At 41.7% G+C, this 26,585-nt stretch overlaps 1 protein-coding gene across 1 annotated transcript in view; it reads right to left on the reverse strand.

Annotated features, from left to right (window-relative positions):
* SND1 (staphylococcal nuclease and tudor domain containing 1) overlaps positions 1–26,585 on the reverse strand; it is a 442,553-nt gene that overhangs the window by 344,365 nt on the left and 71,603 nt on the right. Inside the window, exon 10 of the mRNA XM_003921017.3 lies at positions 25,862–25,975. Coding sequence (XP_003921066.1) covers positions 25,862–25,975 — 114 coding nt within the window. The remainder of the gene's footprint in view (positions 1–25,861; positions 25,976–26,585) is intronic.

Here is a 26,585-nt window from a genome sequence, read left to right on the forward strand (position 1 = left end):
ACTTTGAAGAACTTGGTTGACCTGGAAAGTAGCCCTGCAAATCACATTTTTTCCTTCATTTCTAGATACAAATTCTAGCCCTGCCACCCAAGCAACATCCTCTCCATACACAAGCAAACAACATCTCATGCATGCTGAATGCAAAGGCATTTATTTTCAATTATTCCCAATATAAGTTTTTTTAAAAATTAGTAACAACAACAAACACAAAACTAAAAGGTGCTGGTAAAGAACACCTTGCCTCCAAGTTATACTGAATACAAACATTACTAGCATAGGCTGACTACTTAAATGGCTAAGACTGGATGCTAGCAACCTTACTTAGCCACATCTGAAGCTCATCACCGTATGTTCAAAGTGGCCTGTCAGTGCTATGGACTGAAAGGGACCAGAGACTAGGTACCACATAAGGAGGTATAAATAGGTATTTATACCTACAAAGGCCAAACATCAGTTTTCTAGACTAAGACACCACCATACTCAAAAGATGAATGTTCATAGGAAGAAAGAAATTAGTAAGAAAAGGCCACCCACATAAAACCAATCAAAATATCTCCCAATGAAATCAGGCACAGAAAATTGGAAAAGAGGGACATTTTCACTGTACCAGCAGGATGTCTGTGGCGTTTCCATTCTTCCTTTCCTTCTCTAATGCCCTCCTCTGATGAGTCTGTGACATTACTAATGGATTTCTCATTTAAGCACTCATTGGTTCCTGCTATTCACTCCCACCTCAAATCATAATCCCTGGAGTTTGAGGCTCAACAACAGTTGTTATGGAAATGAATGTAAGGACACATGAGCTAGGGTTCAAAATGCTGGTGTAGCTGGCAAGAAAGCAGAATGAAATCTTCAAGCTTGCTTTTGTAAAAGAATTAAGACCTCTGCCTGTTGCTATAAGACAGTGATTACAGTTAAAGCTATCCATTTTTTAAAAGAACTTCTAAAATTACAATGTATCATAGTGGCAGGCAGAGACTAGGCTATGAAATAAAGTAAAAAGGGAGTTCTAAGATGTACAATTCCCCACAGTGGCCAGGTACTTCCTACTGTTTTCCCACAGGTGCTTATAGGCAACACACAACACTGACACACACAAGTCATATCTGCGTGTGTCCTATGTGTATCAGTGTTCCGTGTTGCCAAAAATCTGAACTATGACACGCACAGGTCACAGCTTCCTCGGCAGACACAGGAGTTGACTGACTACCTCAAAATGGCCTCAAAGCTTTCTAAACATCAGAATAAGCAGTGTAAGCAACCAGCAGAGGGCAGCTGAAGTTAGGGCCTCTGCTGGAGATGCCTTGGTGTGATTGCTGCCTCAACATACAGACCTTTAAATGGCCCAGGCCACCCAGGACTACTGCTTAGAGTCAGTGTTTAATCAGACCATATGAGGTTTTGGAGGAATGGGTTCAGGGAAATGGGTTCGCAAACTTACTAAGTCTATGATAGAGCCATTCAGTGATGAAAAGAAGATAAAATCACTTTTAAGTCACTTTGTGGCAGCCCTTAGAAAAAGGGCAAGAAGCTTGTACCAATCATAACCTCACACAAAGTCAAATGCACCTAATCTGATCTCACTTTCCCCTTGTGCTAAAAAGATGTCTCTCTATCATCATTAGTAACTGATGGCATGCTATGGTAGGCATTTTAATCAGGGAAGATTCTAGTAACTCCGGTAGTAGAATTCTGAAAATAAGAAATAGCAAGATTCTTAAAGCTGTCTACAATACAAAAACCAAAAAAATCTGAATCAAGTTTCCTTGTTTCCATCCTTTTCCCAGTTGTCACACAGTTGAGTAGTCATGCATTAGATAATGACATTTCTGTCAATAATGAACTACTTATACAGTGGTTGTTTCAAAAAATTTACAGTACCTTTTCTATGTTTAGATAAACAAATACCACTGTGCTACAACTGCCTGCAGTATTCAGCACTGCAACCCGTTGTACAGGTTTATAGCCTGGAGCAACAGGCCACACCATCTTGCCTAGGTGTGTAATAAGCTATACTACCTAGGTTTGTATGAGTATGCACTACGATGCTTGTGCCTCGAAATCACCTAATGACCCATTTCTCAAGAACTTATCCCCATCATTGGGCAATGCCTAACTGTATCTCTTCCTATGAGCTGCTTTCTACTTACCAAGGATGTTTACAGAATTCAGAGTATTCATAGTTAAGGGTCCTAGAATTAAACTTCCTATCAGTTTATGAGAAGTTTTAAAAAGAAAATTTTGCTCAGGGATTACAGAATTTGCAAAATGCAAGTGAGACAATCCTTAGAATTATCAGTTGCAGTCCTGGTCATCTTAGATAGAGTTTGAGCCAAGCAACAATCTAAACATTCAGGGAGTTGAGGGTATACCTTTACAAACAGGAGTATTTGTTGTATCTCTAAAATCCTCCTTCCCACTATTTATTTGCACTCTTCCAAAATCATTTCCCTTTTTGCACTTGTATTTCTGCATCTAGGGCCAAAGGACCAAGATTAAAGGTTATCATCTGACAAGGGACTTTAACAAGTACATTATCTTCTTAACACAAAGAAAAGAAAACTATGATCACACACAGGTGATATCATTTGAGAAAAGCATAGGGCAGCTAAAGAGAAATGAGCATATCATCATGTAATGACAGCCCAGTTCAAAATGTCTCTTATATAGAATAGGCCAAGAAACATAGGAATAAGTGCCCAATCAGGCAACAGCATTTACTTCCGCCCACTGTACATGCAACAACTTCAACCTTGGTGACGCTGGATTCTTGTATGGATGTACAAGAATAAGAACTGTGACTTACTTAGCAAGTAAGTATTTCATCATAAAGTATCTTGCTTTTTTAAATAAACAATCACAGTGTATATACTGAAAGGGAAGTAAACATAAGCAGGTCATCTGGGTGGCCCCTAAGTTGACCCAAAAAGGATAAAATGAATGAAAAGAATGTTGAAGAAACATGGGCGGGGGGGACATGAACCTAAATATATTTAGCACACCTTCAATATTTATTAATTATAAATATAGATCTTCCCTAAATCAGTGTTAATTGCAAAGGGAATATTCATGATGACTTTGCTAAATAAACAGATGTTTGACTAAACTTACAACTTAATAATCATCATGAAAGATATATTATAATCTACTATCATTAAAAATCACCACACACAAACTTAATTTAAAAGAGATTTTTACAGCAGCTCTAGGTTCTTCATTAGAACTAGCATCATTACACATTTGAAAAATATTTGTATCTATGCGCAATTTACATACCAGTCGATAAAATACAGGTGGAAAGCCTGGGAAATAGAACATGATGTCACCAGTAGATAATACTTCTACAACAACCATGATTGCCTTGGCCAATTTCAATAGGAAAGTACTCAGAATTTCAATATGCTCAAACTGTGAAATAACCCAAGCCTGATAGGAATACACAGTTCAAGCCAAAAACATTCCCCTTGTAACACACAGATACACACTCACAACCACTTTTTTCCAAGAGCCAGAAACCAGGAACTTCTTCTGAAGGAACAAGGTGACTATCTCAAGCTCACCATCAACCCTAGCACCTTCCGACTTAACTGAATCCAATCACTTTAAAACACAGCTTCAGTGTTTTTTCAGAAACGACTTTCAGAAGGGACAGGTTACGGAGACGACAGTGAGGACAGAGAAGGCCAAGGGGACGACAGAGAGGGTAGTGACCTTTAAATGTAGTGCTACCAAAATGCCAGGGGCTACTCTGCTAGAAAGTAAAATCATCACCTTCCTCCCTGACATCAGAGCAGTGACAATAAATCTTTGCTGACATTCAGCAAAATGACAAGGGCTGCCTGAGGAGTGGCCTTCACAAAATGTCCAGGTAAGAAGCAAAGCTTCCAGAGAAAACACCTTGCACACCAAGGTTCCCATGCAAAGGAATCTCTTCAAATTTAAAACAATCAAACAAACACCTAATGACCAACACCTTGAAGGTTCATGGGATTTGGACCCTCTTACAATTCAGTTCCATCTCTTGTAACAGGCTCACCACCAATCTCCACCAAAAAAGTTCAGTTTGTTTGTCTGGATAGGAGATTGGCTTCTACAATATTGGGGATGGCAAAAGAGTTTACAAAGAGATGACAGAGACAAAAATTTCTGAAGAATAAAATGGGGAGGGGGGTTGACAAGTTACCTCCATAACCGTGCCCAGTGATAAATAGTATTTGAATGCCCTGTACTTTGGTTTCTACTGCACAATAGATACACCAAGAACACTAGAATCCAAGTGGTAAAGGAGAAGTCAAAGGTGATTCCTCTCTCCTTTGAATCCCCATACCAGTTGGGGTGTGTCCCTCTTGCATCTTATGACATGCTGCCTTGATCAGCACGTGCTGGAGTTATTCCCACAACCACACAGCAGGGGCTTCATCTTACATACCTTTGTCCCCCTCCTCATACCTAACATGATACACCACTCAGAGGAAAGAAAGACTAAGAAACCACCTGAAGAACTAAACTTTTATAAAATGACTAGAGAATTAAAACATTCCCATGGCTCATTCTTTGTGGAGAACTTTCATACAAGAAAAGGTACATGGTACTTGCTGCAATCCCTCTACCCACCCACCCCCAGTAACTTCTGCCCTATTAGTATGACAGACAGGCATTAATAGGAAGTTTTTCCTACTCTAGATTTTAAAATAGAAAAAAAAGGCCGGGAGTGGTGGCTCACGCCTGTAATCCCAACACTTTGTGAGACCGAGGCAGGTGGATCACGAGGTCAGGAGTTTAAGACTCGCCCGGCCAAGATGGTGAAACCCCATCTCTACTAAAAATACAAAAATTAGCCAGGCGTGGTGGCAGGTGCCTGTAATTCCAGCTACCTGGGGAGGCTGAGGCAGGGAATTGCTTGAACCTGGGAGGTGGAGGTTGCAGTGAGCCAAGATCGTACCACTGTACTCTGGCCTAGCAATAAAGGAAAAAAAAAAGTACTAAACAAAGTTGAATAGGGTTCAGAGGATCTGGAATAATAATTCTCCAAAGAAGTCATCCAACGGAGAGGTTTCTGGCCTCTTCAGAATGTAAGTTACTATCTCTAGTGACCCTCAGGGAGAGTGACAGTTGCAGAAGCTCAAAGCTACTGAAAATGACACTAATTCTGCCCTTTGCTGACACCACAGTGGAAAATGAGAAATACCCTTTAATTTGATGCAATTTAAACATCAGCCAGAGACACATCTTGGTGGCACATGTTGTCCTCTCGAATCATCAGTTCTGGCTTGGATCAGTCCAGCATTCATGCACACTTTCACACTAACACAACATCCTTCCTCTCAGAATACCTAGGCCCAGCTACCAGCTGCCCATCAAGTAGATCTCTTCACTAAGGACTACAAAGAACACCTTTCTGAAGTTCTTGCAAGACTTACCTTCCGGCTAAAAAAAGCTAGATGGTAAATCTTAATGCTCGGTTACCAGAAAGGCATTCTGGGAAACTGTCCAACCCCATAGTGAGAGCATTCAAGTTGAGAACAACTGAAAACAAGATAACAGAGCCTGGCAATTTCAGGGTATTAGATTTAATAACAAGGAAACCCTTACCTGACTCTCGGGAAACACTGAGGGGATTAATAAGGCTTTTAAGGAGATCTGAGCTACCCCAAAAGAACACTAAATAAGCACACGGTGTCATCATTTATTAAAAGCAAAGTTCAAATAGAGGAATCTACTGTGTTCCATTCTAACAAATGGGCCTTTTAAAGCCACCTGCAGAAGTGAAATGATTAGGTCTCCTACGGGCCATACCAGGTACAAAGCTGAAGGCAATGTTAGCAAAGAGTGAGGAAGAAGGAGGAAGGGCTAGCAGAGAAGCACATCACCAAGCAACACTCAACACAGGGGCTTGCAATCCTTTTTCAGAATTAGAATCACCTACCGTACAAAAATGCCTACACTCCATTCCCAGAGATTTGCTTTAATTATTCTAGTTAAGGCCCGAGCAGTGGTTGTTTTATTTTGTTTTCAAGTTCTCCCAAGCAATTTTAAGGTAAAAGAACAAGCAAATAAAAAAAAAAAAACAAACAGGTGGACTGGGCGCGGTGGCTCAAGCCTGTAATCCTAGCACTTTGGGAGGCCGAGGCGGGTGGATCACAAGGTCAAGAGATCGAGACCATCCTGGTCAACACGGTGAAAGCCCGTCTCTACTAAAAATACAAAAAATCAGCTGGGCATGGTGGCGCGTGCCTGTAATCCCAGCTACTCAGGAGGCTGAGGCAGGAGAATTGCCTGAACCCAGGAGGCGGAGGTTGCGGTGAGCTGAGATTGCGCCATTGCACTCCAGCCTGGGTAACAAGAGCGAAACCCCGTCTCAAAACAAACAAACAAACAAACAAACAAACAGGTAAAGGACAAAGGGGGAAAGGGGCATTTCAAGAAGCCATCTTAGAAAATCACATTCATTATTTAAGAGTCATTTTAGATTTTACTTCCTGAGAAAGTTAACTATATACATGGCAAATCAAGTCTGGAATGAAATTTACCCATCCAAGTATCCTGATTATGTTACAGGTATTTTTATGGGAAAATAAAAGTTTCCCAGGTAAGTTTCATAAATCAGGCCACATTATGGCTCTTAAGGAAACAAGGCCCAAACCATAGGACAGAGAAGGGAAGTCAGACACTATTACTATGTTAATGATTTTCTCTCCCTACTTCCAGAGGAGACAGATAAGTAGGAATAAACCTTTTTAAGGAAAGAGCTTTCCAGATGGGAAACATTTAAACTCATCGTTTAAAAAATGAGTGGCTATGACATCTTTATTATGGAATAAGTAAAAATTCTCCAAAGTGTAAAAGAATATGATTACTTCACATAAGTCTTAAAGCAGGCTAAACAACATTTGCATCTACAAGATTTGATATGGTTTTGATGTCATCATTTTCAAGACGTAAGACTCCCATCCAGAACCAATCTCACCAGATATCCACTTCTACCACAGCCACCTAGGACACACAAAAAAAGTGGTTCTCAATCCCAGCTGCACATCAGAAGCATTTGAAGAGCTCTGGAGGGTGGAAGGAAGAAAAGCTACATAGACCACTTCTCACCCCCTTAGAAATTCTGATTTAGTAGACCTGGGGAATGTATGCTAATTAAGATCTAGCTACCTGGGTGATTTCTGATGTGCAGCCTGGGGTTGAGAACTGCGTTAAAAGCATCTATTCTTAACGGTTTTTTCTCTGCATTATTCTGCTGATTGAGCCATGTTGCTATAAAGTCAGACCCAAAGCAGACAATAATCGGTTCTGCTGCTCCATACACTGATGAGTTACTGTGATTCTTTAGGGGCTCTAATTTAGTGGATTTGAGACACTGATAAGCTCATGGCTTTGTTTCTCATTAGTCTTTTATTGCATTCCAAGTTGTGTGTGCTTTTTATTCCAAATCGACACATAAAAAATAATGCTAAAAAAAAAAAAAAAAACAAAGACAAAAAACCCAAGCTACTTGCTGAAGAAAATGGCTTTTTTACAAACCTTATCCATTCAATAGATGCCTAATGAATAAAAGAAAGGTACTCCACACAAACACACACACAGCCAGACAGGTGTCCATTACAAACAAATAAAGCCAGTTACCCTTACAGCTGGAGAGATTACAGAAACCTGTTTTCCCCTGAACCTTAAAACAACACCTGGGATCTGTGCTTGCAGGCAGCAAGAATTTAATCATGGACAGCAACCTAAGCACAGACTTAGCAAGGGTGAATCTGCCAGCAAGAAGTGCAACTGCTTTATGCTGGCAATAAGAGAAAGAAGAAAACGAGCATTGTGCATAGGGTGTCTTTCCACTCAGAAGATCTCTTCTAGTCAATCTTTTACCACTATGACTTTAAGACTTGCGTCAAAAGAATTTCCAGAGCAACATATCAGAGACCATTCTCATCAGCCCCTGCCTGATTTCTTGTCCGGACAGAGGCAGGTACTGAAGAATGTCTGGAACACCTTGGCCAGCAAATTAATCGTGTACTAAACCCTCAGACCTAGGACAAGGAACAGGCATCCAGACTAAGACCAAGTCCAACTTGGAATGTGGCATTTTACTTCTACATCTCTTCCATGGCTGTCCCTGGGATGCTGAGTCTTAGCCACTAATGTGCCATATGCCCTAAAATGAGTTATACTCTCCCTTGATGGGGGCATTTTGGTTGGATTTATTACCACCCACCCAGGGGGCAGAACAAGCTAGAGGCCTCATTAAAGCTAAGAAAGCTCCAAGTGATCCCCTGAGGATGCAGGCCAGGGGAGGGCAGAAGATTATCACCAAAGAAATCATGACGGGTGCCCGGGCCTCAGAAAACATCCAGCACTAGGGAGAAGCAAGTTATTAAAAAAGACAATAAAATAAATAAATCAGCCTTCTGGGGTCACATAAATATTTCACTAATCAGTAAAAGGACAGTAAAGGGAATATAGAAAGAGCACCTAACATTTAATGGGATTTGGGTAAAAATATTACACATTCCAAAAGTTACTCAAGTGTGGCAGGAAGTCTACGAGCTAAAATTACTTTTTCAAATGACCAAGATACTAATTTATTCTTCAGAACCACAGGGAAGGACCCACACCAATGACACAGTATCACTGAATGATCACCAGCCCTGAACCCATTCTTTCCCTTACTGAAACTGCAGACACCTTTCAGCACAAACCCACTGCTCTGTTTCATCAGAATTGAACCAGAGGGAGCCAATGTTGCTCCAAGCTACACACCTGTGCACAAATTAAAATATCTCCACTCACACTTCCTGTGCATCACACACATCACACCCTGCAAGTGTCCTTCCAAAGCCCTCTACTGGCTCTTAAGGCTAGCTCTTCAAAGCTAGTAAGAGAGGAACAGGGAGAAAGTATGCAAGTGGAGGCAGGAAGGTAGAAGAAATGAGTGGGAGGCCACCCTGGAGGGTCATACAGGGTGACCCCTACAGCAAGCCAGCAACTGGTAACTTAGCTCTTACTCCTCCATCCTCCCCTGGTCCCCTAGGTTCCCTGGAGCCTGTTGATCTGAAGAGTTGATCCCCTCTGAGAGGAAGGGAGGTAAGAAAAAGACCTTAGGAAAAAAGCAGCAAATAGATCCAACTTTCATTTGGGGCCTTCTCCCCTCCTATCAGTGACTTCTTCCAGATGAAGAGGTGAACCTTAAACAGCTTTCAGGGCTGGGTGTGGCGGCTCACACCTATAATCCCAGCACTTTGGGAGTCTGAGGCCAGTGGATCACCTGAGGTCAGAGTTCAAGACCAGCCTGGCCAATGTGGTGAAACTGCATCTCTACTAAAAACACAACAAATTAGCCCAGCGAGTGGCAGGTGCCTGCAATGCCAGTTACTCTGGAGGCTGAGACAGGAGGGGGAGAGAGAGAGAGAGGGAGAGAGAGAGAGAGGGAGAGGGAGAGAGAGAGAGAGAGAGAGAGAGAGAGAGAGAGAGAGAGAGAGAGAGATCCACCTGCTTTGGCCTCCCAAAGTGCTGGGATTACGGCCATGAGCCACTGCCCACAGCCACACTATACCACCTCTTAAAACCAAACAAGACTAGGTCGACAGTACTTAGACGTCACACACAGTAGACAGAACAGCTGGGGAGAACTCTCATTTGTCTAATTTTTTTGCCAACCCTGAACTGGCAGTATCGTCCTCCTCAAGGTGAGGGTGTGGTATATTTCTTTAAGCTAGCAACAGTGATTTTAATTATCTACTGGTCACTTATGCTTTTATATTTTAATTACCTATAATTGCTTTACATACACTTACTTGGGGGTGATTGTTTTTATCACAATAGGGTGCAATTTAATAATCTGTAATGTAATTGTGCAAATATTCACAAGTGTGCTGGAGAAGTACCTGACAGAGCAGCATATGGGCCAAAACAAGTAAATACTGCAGGCTGTATCCATGAAGCTGCCATGGGAGCCTTGGTGTTCCCATAAAGCGTCTCACCAGTTCCCAGCCAGGGCAACAGAAAAAAGGAGTGATCCCCAGGAGAAGATTTACCTATCTACTCTAATCTTTATTTCAGAAGCAGCAAGTTCAGCTGTTTGGGGGGATGGGCATTCTGGCAACAAAACACAAAGGGTCTGAATCACAGCCTGCTTCTAAATAACACAAACAGATGAGGAATTAGGTGATTAGAGAGTGTACTGCCAGCAGGACTAAATATCAGCCCCTCTAGGAACAAGTATCTGTGGTACGAACCGCATACGTTGTACTACAGCATAACTTACCTAAGAACTACCGCTGATCTGAATGGACCATTTAATGCTTTGTACTTGAAGGCAAATTTTCATTTTAAGAACAAAGATATAATCATAAAAACTGGAAATAACTGGTATATCCAAAAATAGGTGGGAACTGGTTAAATTATGACATATCTACATTAACAACTGCATAGCCATTAAAAATCATGTTTTAGGAAATTATTTAAAGGCCAGAAGAAATTCTCAGTTATAAAACATGAACAGAGAAGCTAGTAAGAAGGCCATGAGATTATTAACAGCTGTGATGTTGCCTCTGGGCAGTGAAATTTAAGTAATTTGTATTTTCTTCTTTAAATTTTCCCAAATTTATAAAATGATGTCATATTTATAATCAGGAAAAATTTCTAGGGTAGAGAAGATGAGAGCAGAAACACAAGCCATCTATCTAATGGGGTTAATGTATGAAAATAATGAATGAAAATTAAATTGACAATGAACTATCTAGAAGCAGTGCTCACAGGGCTCAGAAAATGTACAAAAGTGACTGGTATTGAGACTCTCTATTAAAAAGGGAGAATTCAGTCTCTTCACAGAGTTGGTCTAACTCTTTTAAACCATGAGATCATTGCCAGGAAAACTTCAGAAAGGAGACAAGACAATTAAAAAGAAACAGGTCAGGCTGGGCACAGAGGCTCACATCTGTGATCCCACCACTTTTGGAGGCCGAGGCAGGCAGGGGATCAACTGAGGTCAGGTGTTTGAGACCAGCCTGGTCAAGGCAGTGAAACCCCATCTCTACTAAAAATACAAAAATAAGCTGGGCATGGTGGCACAAGCCTGTAATTTCCAGCTACTCGGGAGGCTGTGACATGAGAATCACTTGAACCCAGGAGGCGGAGGTTGCAGTGAGCCAAGATCGTGCCACTGAACTCCAGCCTGGGTGACAAAGACTCTGTCCTAAATTTAAAAAAATAAATAAAAATAAAAAGATACAGGTCACTCTTTAGAAATATAAATTACAGCCTCTCTCTTTTTTTTAAGTAAAGGTATTTATTTCTTTTTTATAGAGACAGGGTCTCACTATGTTGCCAGGCCTGGCCTCAAACTCCTAGCAATCCTCCTGCCTCAGCCTCCCACAGTGCTGGCATTACAGGCATGAGCCACCATGCCCAACCCTAGAGTCTCTTTTGACATAAATTATGGTGCCTCCAAAAATGGTTGCAGGAAATATTTTCATTTGTAAAAATATGCTGAAATAAGAAAGCATGTGTTACAATAACAAAGATGATCAGTCACAGCTTCTGGTAGACAGTGGAAATCTTGAAAAACAGGAGCTTAGAAAGAAGTCCAGCCAACATTAAGGGAGAAGGCCACCAACCCACCCAACCAACCTCCAGGTCCAGGTGGCACTTTTGGAGGCATTAGAATCCTGGTTTATCCACTTCACCAGAGAAGGAAACCTGAGCAAGCTGTCATATTTTCCCAAGGATGGGTAGAGGAGTCAACAAAATAATGCACGCCCAGCACTTCCAGGCACACACTCAGGGCCACCTTAGATTTCCTCAGTATCCAGTGACCTCCTTTACTCAGACTCTGTAAATAATAAGCAAACTTCCTCCACAAGAAAGAATGCCCTTGGCCCATCAAAACATTCTGGTCTGTTTGGCAGCTGGAAATTACATCATAAATTAATAAATCCCAAAACTGACTTTTAAATCACATCTGTGCATTTATTTAGCATAAATCAAATAATTAGTCTAACAGCATTTCTCAGCCTGCAATGCTCAAAGCTGAGTCCTGAAAAGAACTCAGCAGAAGACTAGTATAAGGCCTCAAAACAAGAGCAAGATTTCCTCCATCAGTTCTAACACAGATGGTCCACTAACACTAAACCTGCACACTGTCCTAGGGGGCCAGTCACAGTTCAGAAGGTGCCTGAGGTGAGGATTTTGCTGTGCTGTACCCTGAACTGCCATCAAGCTCTTACCTTGCCTGTATGTACCATAAAGCACCGTATTTTCTTCCAATCGTTTGAGGGCTGCCTGCACATGCCAGAGGCAAGCACGTTCTTTAACCTGCATCCTTTTCTCTGCCTTACTGAGTTCAGCTAATATAATCACACATGAGGTGTGACCCCAGATCTAACAAGGCACCACTTCATAAACCTTTTCTCTTTTTATCATGAAGTAAAATTCACCCTGAAACTGTAAATAGCAGGCCCCACCTAAACATCAGCTCAAATAGTATGTTATAAACCCTAAGAAACTCTACTATTCCCTAGAGAACCCTGTTCTCTGAAGCAGATAAATTTCTTCAGGCAGAACTCTTATATCCCCTCTCACTGGAATCCTCAGGAGATGTTCTAAGCTAAGAGGGACATGTCTGCTTAGCATCTGGCTCTGAGACCTGGAGGGGGGAAATCTCACAAAGGAAATTGCAAAGATATTACTGCGCTGAAGTCTGGCTCAAAAAAGAAAAACTGCATTGTCAGAAATCAAAATCCTGGAGAGAGAGCTTTAGTAAGCCTCCAGTCTTCCACTGCTAACAGCAACAATCTAGAACAATGGTTCTCAAGTTGAAGTGCAATAGAGATACCTGGCAATTGTGAAAAATGAACAATCCGATCAGAGATTTTAACACGACTAGCTTATGAACTACATCTTAAGAAAAACTAATCTGGCTTCTACTCTAGGGGAAAAAAGCTCAACTATATTTCACTGTTAGAGTCAAGAGGGCGTGCACCTGTGCCTCTCAGCTAGGGCTTGGGGGAGGGGAGGGAGAGAAACCATGAAGAGAAAGGCAGTGAGAGTCAGTGGCAGACCCCAAATACACACTGCGACTCTGCTGTGCAATCAAAATATATGGCATCAACAGAAATCCACTTAATCTTTGTCCTCAGAGCAGTGCTGTGTAAACCCAGAAGGCTTGAAGCTCATTTGGCGCAAATGAGAAGCAATAATGATGGGCAGCCATATTTTGCAGTGAATCTAACAGTTAACAATCAAATGATTTTCCCTTATAGAACTTTGCATCGGGGGATACCACCGAGCCATACATATGGACGTAATTTCCCTAGCAGGGAAGGGAAACTAGGTAAAAGACAGATGTACCAAGGTCAAATAGCAGCCAGAAATAACGAAGAGTCCCTACTCCTCAGCTTCAGAACTGTTCAGAAATTACTTTAGGAACACCATGACCACTGAAAGATATACAAGCCTGAGGATGGGAGAGTCAAAATGGCTTCCTTAGATTTTACATCTTCCCGGTCCTCTACTGAATTAAGATCAGAAACCTCAAATACCATGACGAACTTTACATCCCTCAATTAGCCATGGCAGTAAGTTACAATTAGGCAGAAAAGACAGATTCAATGTGGACTTAAGGTAAAGGGAGAAAAGGGAAAATAAAACTAACTTCTTCATTCCTCACTCCCTTGTATTAATCCTGACCAACACCAAGACAGTAATAATGAACACCGAGCTAGGGAGAGGGAAGAGAGAGAGAGAGAGAGAGAAAGTTAAAGATGGATGTGAAAAAAGGGAATGAGAAAGAATTCGGAAAAGTATCTTGAATCACAGCTGTCTAAGCCTGATTCCTTCCATAAGCATCAAGAAACTAGAATTTTGAAGCCTCCTACAACTGTATAGAAACACCAAAGTTGAAACTTGACATTACAACCCAGCCAGAATGAGGAACACTGTGCCATCCCATGAGCATGCTGCACGCATTCACTCGTTTAAAGGCAAGACTCCACAGTGATCAGTGAGGTGTCTTCTTGAAATCAGTATCTACAAGCTACAGATTTAGAGATTTTACCAATTAAGATATAAATTTATTTAACTTCTAGGAGCAGAAGGATATTGGTCTTGCTTAAACTGTACAAATGTAGTTTTCTAGAATAAATTGTATTTAATAAGCAGTTTAAATGTGGTTGCTCAAGAAAACTAGAATACAGTTTCGTTGTTGTCCATGTTTCAAAACGTGACTCAGGTTAAAGATGTCACTCTTTCTGGCTGAACCCAAAGCCAGACAGCTAAAGGGCAGCAGTCAACTTCAACAATGCTAAGCATTCATTTGCAGGCTCATGCAGCATCCAAAACAGAGCACAGAGGATTTCTGAGCAACACAAGACAGGGGCATGTAAGAACAGCAATATGCTCGTTTGTAAGGTGTGCAGGAACAACTAATAGAACGACCAACTGTGTTGGTCAGAAATGACCTCGTCATTCAAACCCAAGTTTACAAATACCCTCTGCATTCCAGGAGAGAGGGTAGCAGGTGGAAATGGAAGGAACCACAGTGTGGGATGGGGGAGGTAATTCAAAGAAATCCAGATGAAAACTAAAGTAGCAGGAGCACATATCTATACTGTTACCATTCAGATACTTCCAGAAATACGTGCAAGTCAAAATGCAACGGCAAACAAAGAAACAAATAAACCTTTTGAGAATCATGAGGTGAGGAAGACAATGTCCTTGGGCAAAAGGGCCAAAGTCTCCAAACTCTCCACCTCTGGGGCTGGCACTAGAGAAGGGAGGGAGCATGTTCCCACTGGAGCACACTACACAATATTGCTACACAAAGAGACAACAGAGAGACAATACCATCAGCTTCTGCCCTCAGAATGCATTTCTTGCTGGGTGATGGGGTGAGAGATGAAAGGCTGTAGGATTTTATCACACTGAGTTTCCAGTTTGTCAGGTTCCATCTACAATATCAGATACCCTGGGACTAATTTGTATCTTTTAGGATTGAGACTATCTCTCCAGCAGAACCCCAGTGACAACTCTCTACCTGCTAGATGGCCATCTAATAACAAGGGGTCCAAACGCTGCTACAACTGGCCTCTCACTTGAGGAGCTTATGTTTTCCTGGACTCTGGCAGTGCTCAGGCCATGCAGCTCCAGAAGAGGGGTAACTTGGCAGGCAAACAAGAGTGTCTAGGCTGAAAGAACCAGTCAGTCTTCTGAGAGGTGAGGGAAGGAAGGAGAAGTCAAAAAAGCTTTAGAAGAGTGAAGAGGCAGGCACCACAGAGCAATCTGCGAAGGCAGGACAGAGCCTGGCTCAAGCAGCTGGGAGGAACCCTGAATGTTTTCCTGAGGAAAAATGCTGAGCTGGCTACGCTGAAAGGAACAGTAAAGGGCTGGGCTAACTTCCTTCCCCTCTATAAGAAATAGAAATAAATAAAATAAGCTGCTTTGAGCGATGTCAAGTCTCCCTCCTCTTAAAGTACAAACTGGCCTAATAATCCTGGATGTCCCAATGGCTAAAACCAGCATATGGAACTGTCTGCCAATTCTCCCGTGCAGAACACAGTGCACTCACTCACAGCAGCTGCAGTATGAAGTAGAGGAAAGGGAGTCCAATCAGAATCGGGCGGGCAGTGCAGTCTGGACCCCCACCCATGGGGACCAAGCCTCAGGCCAGCAAGAGCCTGAGGGAGACGGGAGGCTGGAAGGGGAGCCCTGGGTACGCAGCCCCTCCCAGACCTCCACCTACCGCTTCCGCATGCCAGTCGTTCTAAAACAAGCCTCTCCAGCTGGAGAAGCAGATGCTAAAGGCAGCTCCATACGAATATGAATGTGGTTTTCTCCTAATTGTGGCCCACCTTACAAAAGACAACAGCATGTGAAAAAAGTCCAGCATTCCCAGTAATGATGAGGAACATGTCCTAGGAAAGGCAGAGTGGTAGAATCAGAAAACCAAGTGTCAGCATATTCTGCCTATCCCCATATCCCCAAATTATGAACAATGAACAAAGACCTCCAATGAGAATGCAATGAGACACCATAACACCTGAGTATCAACTATGTGCTAGGCAGTTAGTTAGCAACAGATTTGAAGAAATGACAAATCTACATGACCCAGAAAAATCAAACTGAGTAGGGAAGGAGAAAAAAGTGCAGAAAAAAAATGAAAAAGTATTTTACAGCAGAGCTACAGGCGTCCATCATGTGGGCTATCCAGAATCAGCAGGACAGCAGAGGTAAGCAGATTCTGAGACCAATGTCTGAACACACACAAAGGGAATATTTCTGCTTATCCACACTAATTGCCCAATAAAGTGAAACAAGGATGAAGGCTATTACATCAAGTGGCTTCTAGCAGAGAAATGAAAAGACAAGGAACACAAAGTCTCCAGCATGTCTTCACAGCTCAACTGAATAGAGACCCTACCGTGAAACAGCAATACTCCTTGGTGGCCACCAATACACTACTGAACCAGGCAAAGGGATTTGCCAAAAACAGATGAATATCAGAGTAGACGGTGATACTAACAGCTGTCCAATGTCAGGCCATGCCCGGTGGCTCACACCTGTAGTCCCAGCACTTTGGGAGGCCGAGGGAGGCAGATCACCTAAGGTCAGGAGTTCGAGACCAGCCTGACCAACATGGAGAAACCCCAACTCTACTAAAAATACAAAATTAGCCAGGCATGGTGGCTCATGCCTGTAATCCCAGCTACTCAGCAGGCTGAGATAAGAAAATCGCATGAACCCAGGAGGTGGAGGTTGCGGTGAGCCGAGATCGCACCGTTGCACTCCAGTCCGGACAACAAGAGCAAACTCCATCTCAAGAAAAGAAAAAAAAAGAGCTGTCCAATGTGAACAGCCGATAAACTGACCATAGATTTTCAGAGGAAGGCTAAAATGAAAAGTGACATCAAAAATATGCCTAAGCTATTGGCCTGTCATTCGCTAGCAAAAAAAAATCATTTGTGTCCTTCGGCTTCCCATTCCAGTCTCGGTTCTGATAAGCCTTTGCTAGAGCAGTGACACAAATGATGCTGCTTCATCCATAATCCGTCATCCAGTCTAAAGTCTACCTAGTGAACACAACACACACACATACGTGTCAGGATTAAAGATAGGAATCCTAAAATTCTAAACACCTTACTCATAAAAATAAATTTCCCAGACCCACAGTTCCTAAAGTACACAAGGAACTTAAATGGTTTGGTTTCTGAAGTGCACAAAATTTTCCCAGTACAAAGCTAATTAGCCCACCAAGGAATGAAACCTACAGCTCTGGCCTGCAAAAATGTGAAGCACTGGATGACTGCACTAAACTTGCCCTGAATATAAACATTATGCAAAAAAAAAAAAAAAGTAATTTATCTAAACACAGTGTAGGTAGCTCTGCAATCAGTATCTCATAAATAAAAAGAGAAAGATGAAGGGAAAGCTCTCTAATTGATTTTAAAATTAGTTCCAAGCAAAGAAATAATCCGACAACCAATAAGGTCGACAACAATAAAATACATATATATACCCCTCAGAAAAAAGTGCAGCTATAAACTTGAATGAATCAACATACCTGAACTACTATGAAAGGAAGATATTTAGAAAAGCCTGAATCAGAGTAGAGGTGTTGAAAGAAAGTCAATTGGGGACCAATTTTCAAAAGCACTTAAAATCCTGAAATTAACCCCTCTGGTGGACTGAACTCAATCTCCACTGTGCTAATGGAATACACATTATGAGGAAAACCACCACACTGAGAGGCAGGGAGAGTCAACCCAATGGCAGCAACTAGATTAAAACTGGGAGTGTGGAAGAGGAAGTGCCTATAGAAAACAGCCATGTGTGACCTAGCCAGCAAAACAAGTAATCCAATTAGGAAGCAGTAAAAAATAGGAGTGCAAAACCTTCCTCCTGAGACAGATACCAGCACATTGGTTCAAGCCAAGATGGCTGTCAGAGCAATCAAGGAGGTTAGCCATGGATTGGGAGACGGTAAAAATGATGCCCATTCACCAGCAATATATGGAATTAGGTTTATGCCTCAGCAGATACTCTGATTCAAACATTTGTTAAATGCTTACTTATTCACAGCACTCTGTTAAGATTCTGAAAGAAGGGATATGAAGCTGGGAAGACCCTGCCACTCCCGGCCTTGGTAGAGGTTACACTTCACAATGGAAAGTAGGTATGTACACAAATAAACAGTGCAGGCGGCTACAGAGAAGGGAAAGATGGTGTGTATGGAAGTATCTGGCCTAAAGGAGCCTTTAAGAACTAGAAAGAGGGTTATCTCAGCACAGCAGGTATGGTAAATGCTCACAGGGCAGTGAATATGATGGTGCTGTCAACTCTGGAAACAACACAGAATTACTGCAGCTCACAAGGCTGAGAAGAGAAAAGAAGTATGAACACACCAGCACTAGAAAGATTTAGATAAATTGAAAATGTAGAACTGTGACAGTGATGATTAAAGGAAGAGAGAGATATGGATTGCTAGAAGTAAATGTACCCAGTTCAGGGATAAACCACCAAGACCCACTAGGAGACTGTTAAAATCCCAAAAACATGATTTGAAGGAGATAAGCAAGATCCTGGGAAAGGGAATATATAACTAAAGGAAATGAAAGAAAATATAATTTGTAATAGAGAGAAGAAATCAAAGGGCAACAAGACAGGCAGCACATGCTGTCTTCTCCAGTTTAATATTCACTTAGCGACATCAGTGAAATGTGCACTTCAGGAAAAGTCTGCTATCTACCCAGACACCAAATGTCTTGACCTCATCACAAGGAGACAGGCTTGTTCCCCTACTCCCTGACCTCTACTGCTGAGAAATAGGTATTAAACTATTAATTTAGATATTAATCTTAAAAATCAGGACATATATATCCTGGAATCTTAAATAGATGAGCTAAGACCCACCCACAGTCTTCCAATAGTAATTTTTTTCAGTCTTATAACAAAGCAGATTTCAAGTGTTCTTCTCAAAAATGCCCAGATCAAACACATTTGAAACTCGTACAGAGTGCCTCCGCCAGCCTCTGACATGTTCCACATCTTTTGATCACATTGCTGCAGTCCCAAAATCTCTCCATTGGAGACTAGTGAAATGCTATATCCATTTCAAAGAGATTTTGCTTTTCTCCAAGGTCCTTAATGCCAAGCTGGAGTCCCTCTCTAATTTGCTATTTGCCTTATGCTCCCAGTCACAAGCAGCAGATCACAGTGAGTGGGTCTACTGTCCTGCCCCAATTTCACTTAGGGTCTCTAAACCCACAGCTCTCTGTTAATATGTATCTCAGAGTCAGCAAAGTCAGCTTGAGGGTCCAGAGGGACCAGTCACTTTGCTTTTAGAAATCTAAACTGGAGGCTGGGCGCGGTGGCTCACACCTGTAATCCCAGCACTTTGGGAGGCCGAGGCGGGTGGATCACGAGGTCAAGAGATTGAGATCATCCTGGTCAACATGATGAAACCCCGTCTTCACTAAAAATACAAAAAATTAGCTGGGCATGGTGGCGTGTGCCTGTAATCCCAGCTACTCTGGAGGCTGAGGCAGGAAAATTGCCTGAACCCAGGAGGCGGAGGTTGCGGTGAGCCGAGATTGCGCCATTGCACTCCAGCCTGGGTAACAAGAGCGAAACTCCATCTCAAAAAAAGAAAAAAGAAAAAAGAAATCTAAACTGGAGGGAATTGGTTGAAAATCTCTTTTAATGGCAAAGCACCCCAGAGCCCAGTACAATGAATGAAGTTATCAGTGTCTTATATGACCCTGCCTCTGACAAAAAGCCCTTAAGAATCCCAGGGTATCACTAATAATGCATCTATCTCTCCCACTTGCCTGCCCAGGAGAGCCAGGCAGGCCAGGGCCGGGAGATGGACTCCCCAAACGAAGGCAGCAAGGACACTGGGAGGTTCAGCAGATGGCATCTTTAACAAAACTGATCCTTTAGTGCCTAGGTCTAAATATTTAGAAGCCCTGGTGTGAACAAACCTTTATGTGGTAAATAAATTCACAGGGAGAAGGCTAAAAGACAAGGTAGTGGAAGTGAATAGAAGCTGGTAGCAGGGGGCGACTACCAGCTGAGGGATAAACTCCACCTTCCGGTTTCCACACTTCCTTCCCAAAATACTAAGCGGGAGCGCTGGGAGTGAGGGCTGTCAGAGACAGAGAAACAGATAAAAAGAGAGAGAATGGGATAGACAGATAGCTAAGAAAAGGAATCTGAGAAAAAGGCCCAGCAACCTAAAGCAAATTTCATACATGTAACGTCTGGGGATTGGGTAAATTATGTACCTGTTTTCAAGGTAAACCTTAGCTCTGTATCTCTTAGTAAACTACAATAGCACCGAAAGAGCAGACTTCAGGGAGAATAAGTCAGCCCCTTCATTGGATGCCTGGAGGCTGTTTCCTTTGTCATTAACTCTCCAAGTGCAACATAAAGCCCACAGCAGCCCTGAGCAATAGAGCACTAGGCTTTCCAGTTTCAGATCAAAGCCAAGCACTCTCTAGGAAGTCCTGAGATTGCACAATGTGTTATCTCCTTCAAGGCAGCAGCTCAGAAAACCCACAGCCCTTCTCCAAGATTTTGCACATTTCTTTATAGCAAACAACTGGATAAAACAAACTATACCTTTAGAGAAACCATGATACATGGCCAGGTTCACAAGAGCATCACATGTCAGTTTTCTTAACTGGCACTCAGCCTGAAATTGTTAACATCTCCTAAGACTTGACACTGGCTTAATCCAGAAGTATGGTGCCACAGAAACACCATCAACAACATCAGACATATCCAACTAGAATCCTACTGAGGGAAATATTACACATCCCTCCTTTTAACTCTCCCATAACACTACCTAGCAACAAACCAAGCTGCAATCGAAATCCGGAAGTGGCTACCCATGAATTCCTGGGTAATACTGGAAAGCCTACGGTGAAAACAGCTCCTTTGATCACAGTGTTTATCCAAATACTTCCTCTGGCTCCAATTAGAAAGTAACCATAGTAAGAGAGTGGAAATATGGTTAGCCATAGGCAGAAAGTTCATATTCCTGTATAATTGAGGAGAAATGAACTTGCCTCTGTACAAAACAGAAAAAAACAATTTGTCCTACTATCCTCCAAATGTAGAGTTGTCTCAGAGGAAGAAAACATTTAAAGAATCTCCCCCATGCTTCCTTGAAGGGAAAGTCCTCCTGAGTCCTTATCTGGGAACTATCAGGGGAGGCCTGCCCTAGAGCTGGAATGACTGCCCCCATCTGCCTGTCCTTGAGGAAGCCGATGCCACAGACTTTCCCTCTTCACCTACTCATCTAGTTCCTTATTCTGTACCCTCTACTACTTTGTTCTTTGGTTTAGAAAAGGCTCTGGTACAAAAAGTTCTCAGGTTATCCTCTCCATGACAAAGCCACCGGCCCCAGGCAGAGTCCTGTAATTAGAGAGAAGGTAATCTCCTTAGCATTTTTTTCATGGCCCTCTATACTCTATCCATGGAAGACCTTCATGTCTTAATCCTCAAGCACTTCATGTTTCAGCAACCACAAAACTACTCCCCAATTCCAAAAAAAAAAAAAAAAAAACGCCCTTGATGTTTTCCTTGGAGATTCTACCAGGCTGTTCTAACTAAGGCAGGCCCCTATTCCTGCGCACATTGTGCCTTGCAGAAGGGTACCTAGCAAGGGGATAAAAGGAGAGCAGGAGTTGAAGTTTAGCTTCCATTCTGCTGGCCAAGCCATGGCCCCTGGCATGATGCTGACAGAAGGAAGCAGCACCCTTCTCTAAGTTTGCACAAAGATGCCATCTGAACTAACAGAGGTCCTAACCCAACATCTATGCCATGAATACTTGACTGGGCTCCACTTGCGAATGTAACAGAAGTTGGTAGGTAGTAAAGGAAACCAGAAACCCAAGACTCCGAGAGGATGCCTGTTGCCCTGTCTTTAAACACATATAGTTACAGTCACACTAGGATGCCAGATCTTGTACTTTTTATAAGAGCTCTGGGGAATTTTTTTTTTCCTCCTCCTTCTTTTTTATTTTAGTAATCCCAGGCCAGAGGAGGGGCAGTCAGGAGAAATTCTTTCTTTTTTTTTTGGCCAGAGTTTCGCTCTGTCACCCAGGCTGGAGTGCAGTGGGGATGATGTCGGCTCACTGCAACCTCCGACTCCCGGGTTCGAGGGATTCTCCTTGCCTCAGCCTCCCAAGTAGCTGAGACTACAGGTGCACGCTGCCACGCCTGGCTAATTTTTTGTATTTTTTAGTAGAGATGGGGTTTCACAGTGTTAACCAGAATGGTCTCAATTTCCTGACCTCATGATCCACCCATCTTGGCTTCCCAAAGTGCTGGGATTACAGGCGTGAGCCACCACACCTGGTCGGGAAATTCTTAAGTAGAAAGGCAAGTATAAAGAAAGACTGTTGGAGCAATACCCACAGTTCTCACTCATCACGCCATTCTCCAGGTCTTTGCTCAACTGAGGCTCACCAAAAGAAAAACCAGAGTTCCTTGCTAAAGTAAGTTTTAATCAGGCATAATATTCTCTCTATATACAAATTGCCTTCGTATCTTGTAAAGTCAAACAACTAAGAATATTTAAATCCAAACATGCCATTCACCGGTTCAAAATTCTTCAAGACAAAAACCATAAAATGCATGGCATATAAGCCTTCAACAACAGGCCCCTGCCTAACTCCCAGGCCCATTTCTTAACACTCCCAAAAATTTAACTATCCCCTATTCTAGTCATATAAAATCACTTTCACTTCATCATATGCCCCATTTTCTGTCTCCTTTCCTGAGTATCTTGAGATGTTCACAGGATGTTTGATCTGGCCCTGCCTATGGTTTCGTACCACTCATGCACCATCCACAGGAGCCATCCATTCTCTAGTCCCCAAAACTCACCTAATTCTTGTCATTGCTGCTCTCCAGGTCAGAAACTGTCTTCTCCCACTTCTTACCTAGCTAATTCCTAATCTCCCTTCAGGTCTTAAATGTCACTTCATCAAAGTAGCCTTTCCAGACTATGCACTGTCTTAAACTCTCAGCTTTTCTTCCATAGCATTTAACATAAATGAAATTACTTGTGTATTTCCCCTACTAGACTTTAAAGTTCCATGAGGCAGAGACAGGACATCTGTTTATTCCCTGCTGCACCCCCAGCACAGTATCTGCCGCAAATAAGCATCTGTAAATATATATCACAATGATTACCTGTTCATGCAAATTTTCAAAGCTGCGCTATCCATAATGGTAGCCACTAGCCTCATGTGGCTATTGAGTCCTTGAAATATGCTAGAATGAATTAAAATGTGGTGCCAATGTACAATACATACCATATTTCAAGTATTTAGTTTTAAAAAGGGAGAGGTTTCATTTATTTTTTATATTCATTAGATGTTGAAATGATATAATTTGGATATAAGTCAAATTTTAAAGTTACAATGAATGTTTCTTTCTATTTTTTTTAAACATAGCTATGTGAAAATTTAAAATAACAAATAGAGCTCGCATGTGTGGCTCACATTTATATATCTGTTGGAAAGTGCTGGCCTGCAGAGCCATTCTTCCTGCTGACTCAATTCTTATCCTTGACACTCACAATGTACAGCAGCTGATTGGGAAGATCACCCAGACCACCCACCAAAACCAGCTTCTCTTCTGGGTGCCTTCCACCACTGTACTCAAAGTTCACTATATTAACTTATTTCTTATGTGGCCCTTCAGTAGACTCTTCCAAATGAATTTAATGAACAAATAATGGAAATCATTTCTCCATCTTCCTCACAAGCCGTATGTTGTAGATTGTTGCAGCTAAGCCTTACTTAGAACTTTCTTAAAATGGAGTAAGATCTCAGGAGTGAACGGGAAGAAAAAAAAAGAATTTAAAAAAAGAAGAAGAAAAAAAAGAGGTAATACGCCATGTAAGAGACAAGAAATTCTATAATCAGGATTCTCGCTAAACTAGGAAATATATTCCAATTCCAACAATTTCCCATCAGTCATTAGGCTAAGGGAAATGCATCTTTTACCCACTGATAAGTTCCAAAGGATCCTGGGAAAACTAAAAATACTCAGTAGTAGGTTAGCTCTTACTTCAGAAAACCTGCTATCATCCTACCTAAGCTATAACACTCCCATCCCTCTAAAAACTGCTTAAAATTCAGCAATACAGTCTATATTAACATAATGCATTGGCTGATGATACAGGCACAAAAATTAATGTTCAAGAATTTCAAAGTTGTGGTTGCTGTGGGAACCTTAATTCCAACTGTATGGCACAGATGCAGAATTGTGGACTACTCCCAATACTGATAAAACTGGAGATGTGTATTTACTCTGTGCAATGAGGCAGAGCTACAGCTACTCAGAGAACCTTATTTTGGCTTTTCTAGGCTTTCATGCATTTAAATTCTCAACCTTACCATAATACTGTTTGCTGCATTAAACTGCCTCCTCTAAGGAAAAAAGAGAGAAAGAACTGATTGGCCAGACATTCAAATCACCCATCCTGTATGTGTTTTTTATGCATGATCTGATTCAGAAGACAATCATATTTTTATTCTACTCTTACAGGCTGTCTATAAACTCTCACACAAATGAAAACAATGCATGAATTTCAACTTGTGAATGCACCAAGATGTGTATATGTGCAAAACATCAGAAAAGCAAATTTTACCCCTTTAGAACTACTGCACACAACTTAGCTACCTTTTTAATTTAACCCTTTATATAAAAGGGATTTTTTTTTTTATCCCATTCCTTTTATATAAAGGGATAAATAAAAAAGATAGCTAAGTTGGGTGCAGTGGCTCTCACCTATAGTCCTACCTACTCAGGAGGCTGAGACAGAGGACTGTTTGAGCCCAGGAGTTTGAAGTTGAATTGCACAATGATCATAGCTGTGAATAGCCACTGCACTCAGTGTGGGCAACATAATAAGACCCTGTTTCTTAAAAAAAAAAAAAAAAAAAGAAAGAAAGAAAGACAAAAGAAGCAGGCAGTAGATAGTACACACAGCACTAACTTCAACCCACAATAATTAATTGCTGAAAACTGTCCAAATACTTGCCTTTGGCAGTGGCTCTCACTGAGGAACTAGTTCTATAACTAGTTGACACAATCAGACACTTTAGTTATCAGAAGACAAAAACAGATGTGGGAAAGATGTCTGTAAAAATGACATAACTAAACTCCTAAAATGTTCAACTTTAATCCCTATTCCCAACTCTCATAACTCTTATGACTACATATCTGTCATGACTACAAAAAAAATCAGTCTATCTGCACATGAAATACTAACTCGTTAAGAGTTTTCATACAAAGCATTTCTCCAAATTGATACACCTGAGTCATACACCAACCTATCTGCCAAAGATCCAGAACACAGCAAACAGTTTAACTACTATAGTTACTGCCTGCGAAAAACGAATAGGTGACCCCAGTGAATATATATACCAAGATTCATTTCTTCCTAGAGCAAAAACATAAAGAACTATCAAATCAAAATGACCAGCAGAAACGGGTCCTGTTACAAGATACACAAGATACAGACCTTCTCCTCTCCTTATTCACAGAAAAATAAGATCTTGTTAACAAAATTCATCCACCATTTAACATATCCCAACCCTCAGTGCACTCAAGCCCCCTGGGGAAAAGGGCCAACAGTGCCCATGTGAAATGTAGCAGAGCAGTGGGTGTGGGCCCCAAGACACTCAGACCTGCCCAATGGTAGTCAGGCTATAAATATTAGAAAATAAAACCGTGGCGATGTAAATACTTGTCCCTTTGCATTCTCACATGTATGTATATGAATTAATTCTGGCTTCTTCCTTTTGGTTTATGCAAACAGAGGCAGCAGTTTCCCTATTCTCACCTGGGTGTTCTCCCCCTCCAGCCTCGGTGGTCGGATACTGGACAGGTGAATCGTCTTGTAATCGCCCGAGTTCAGCTTCACAACAATGGCATCAGCATTCAGAACCTGCATCACCTGTGAGCAAAAAGGAACATGCTTAAACCTGATTCTGTGTGCCCCATCACATGTCCAAGAGCAAGGCCCACCACCCTCACAGGTAGAAAGTGAGATCAACAGCCATTTATGGGAGAAAAGTATCATCCTTCATGGTGCCACAATGTTGGAGAAAACTATGCTATAATTATCAGTTCCCAGAGACCTTATAATGATTTCTCAATGAGACAAAATCTGTATCATTCATAAAGATGGTCAGCCTTTTTTTATCTTTGCCCTGAACAAGATGTGTGGTTAACTATAAAGCTTAAGAACTGGAAATCCTGTCTCTACATGTAATTGAAGATTTTCCTTGAAATAGCTTCTAAACTAAAATCAAAATCTCAATGTGAATCTAGGAAAAGAGGCAATGGTTGGATTTGAAGAAGATACCAGCACTAGATGAGAAAGAACCAAAATAGGATATCCCAATAGAAAGCAGAAAAATCAAAGGCAAGTGAAGGGCAAAAAGAATTGTCATCTCAGCATGGGGAAGGAGATGCTCAGCTGTTAATCTCACAGGCAGAAACATTAAATTACTAAGATATTACCTCAGATACTCTGAAAGCCACCTTTTCAGAGCACTACTACC

Source organism: Saimiri boliviensis, chromosome 10 (assembly GCF_048565385.1).
Source record: "Saimiri boliviensis isolate mSaiBol1 chromosome 10, mSaiBol1.pri, whole genome shotgun sequence".
Taxonomy (NCBI): domain Eukaryota; kingdom Metazoa; phylum Chordata; class Mammalia; order Primates; family Cebidae; genus Saimiri; species Saimiri boliviensis.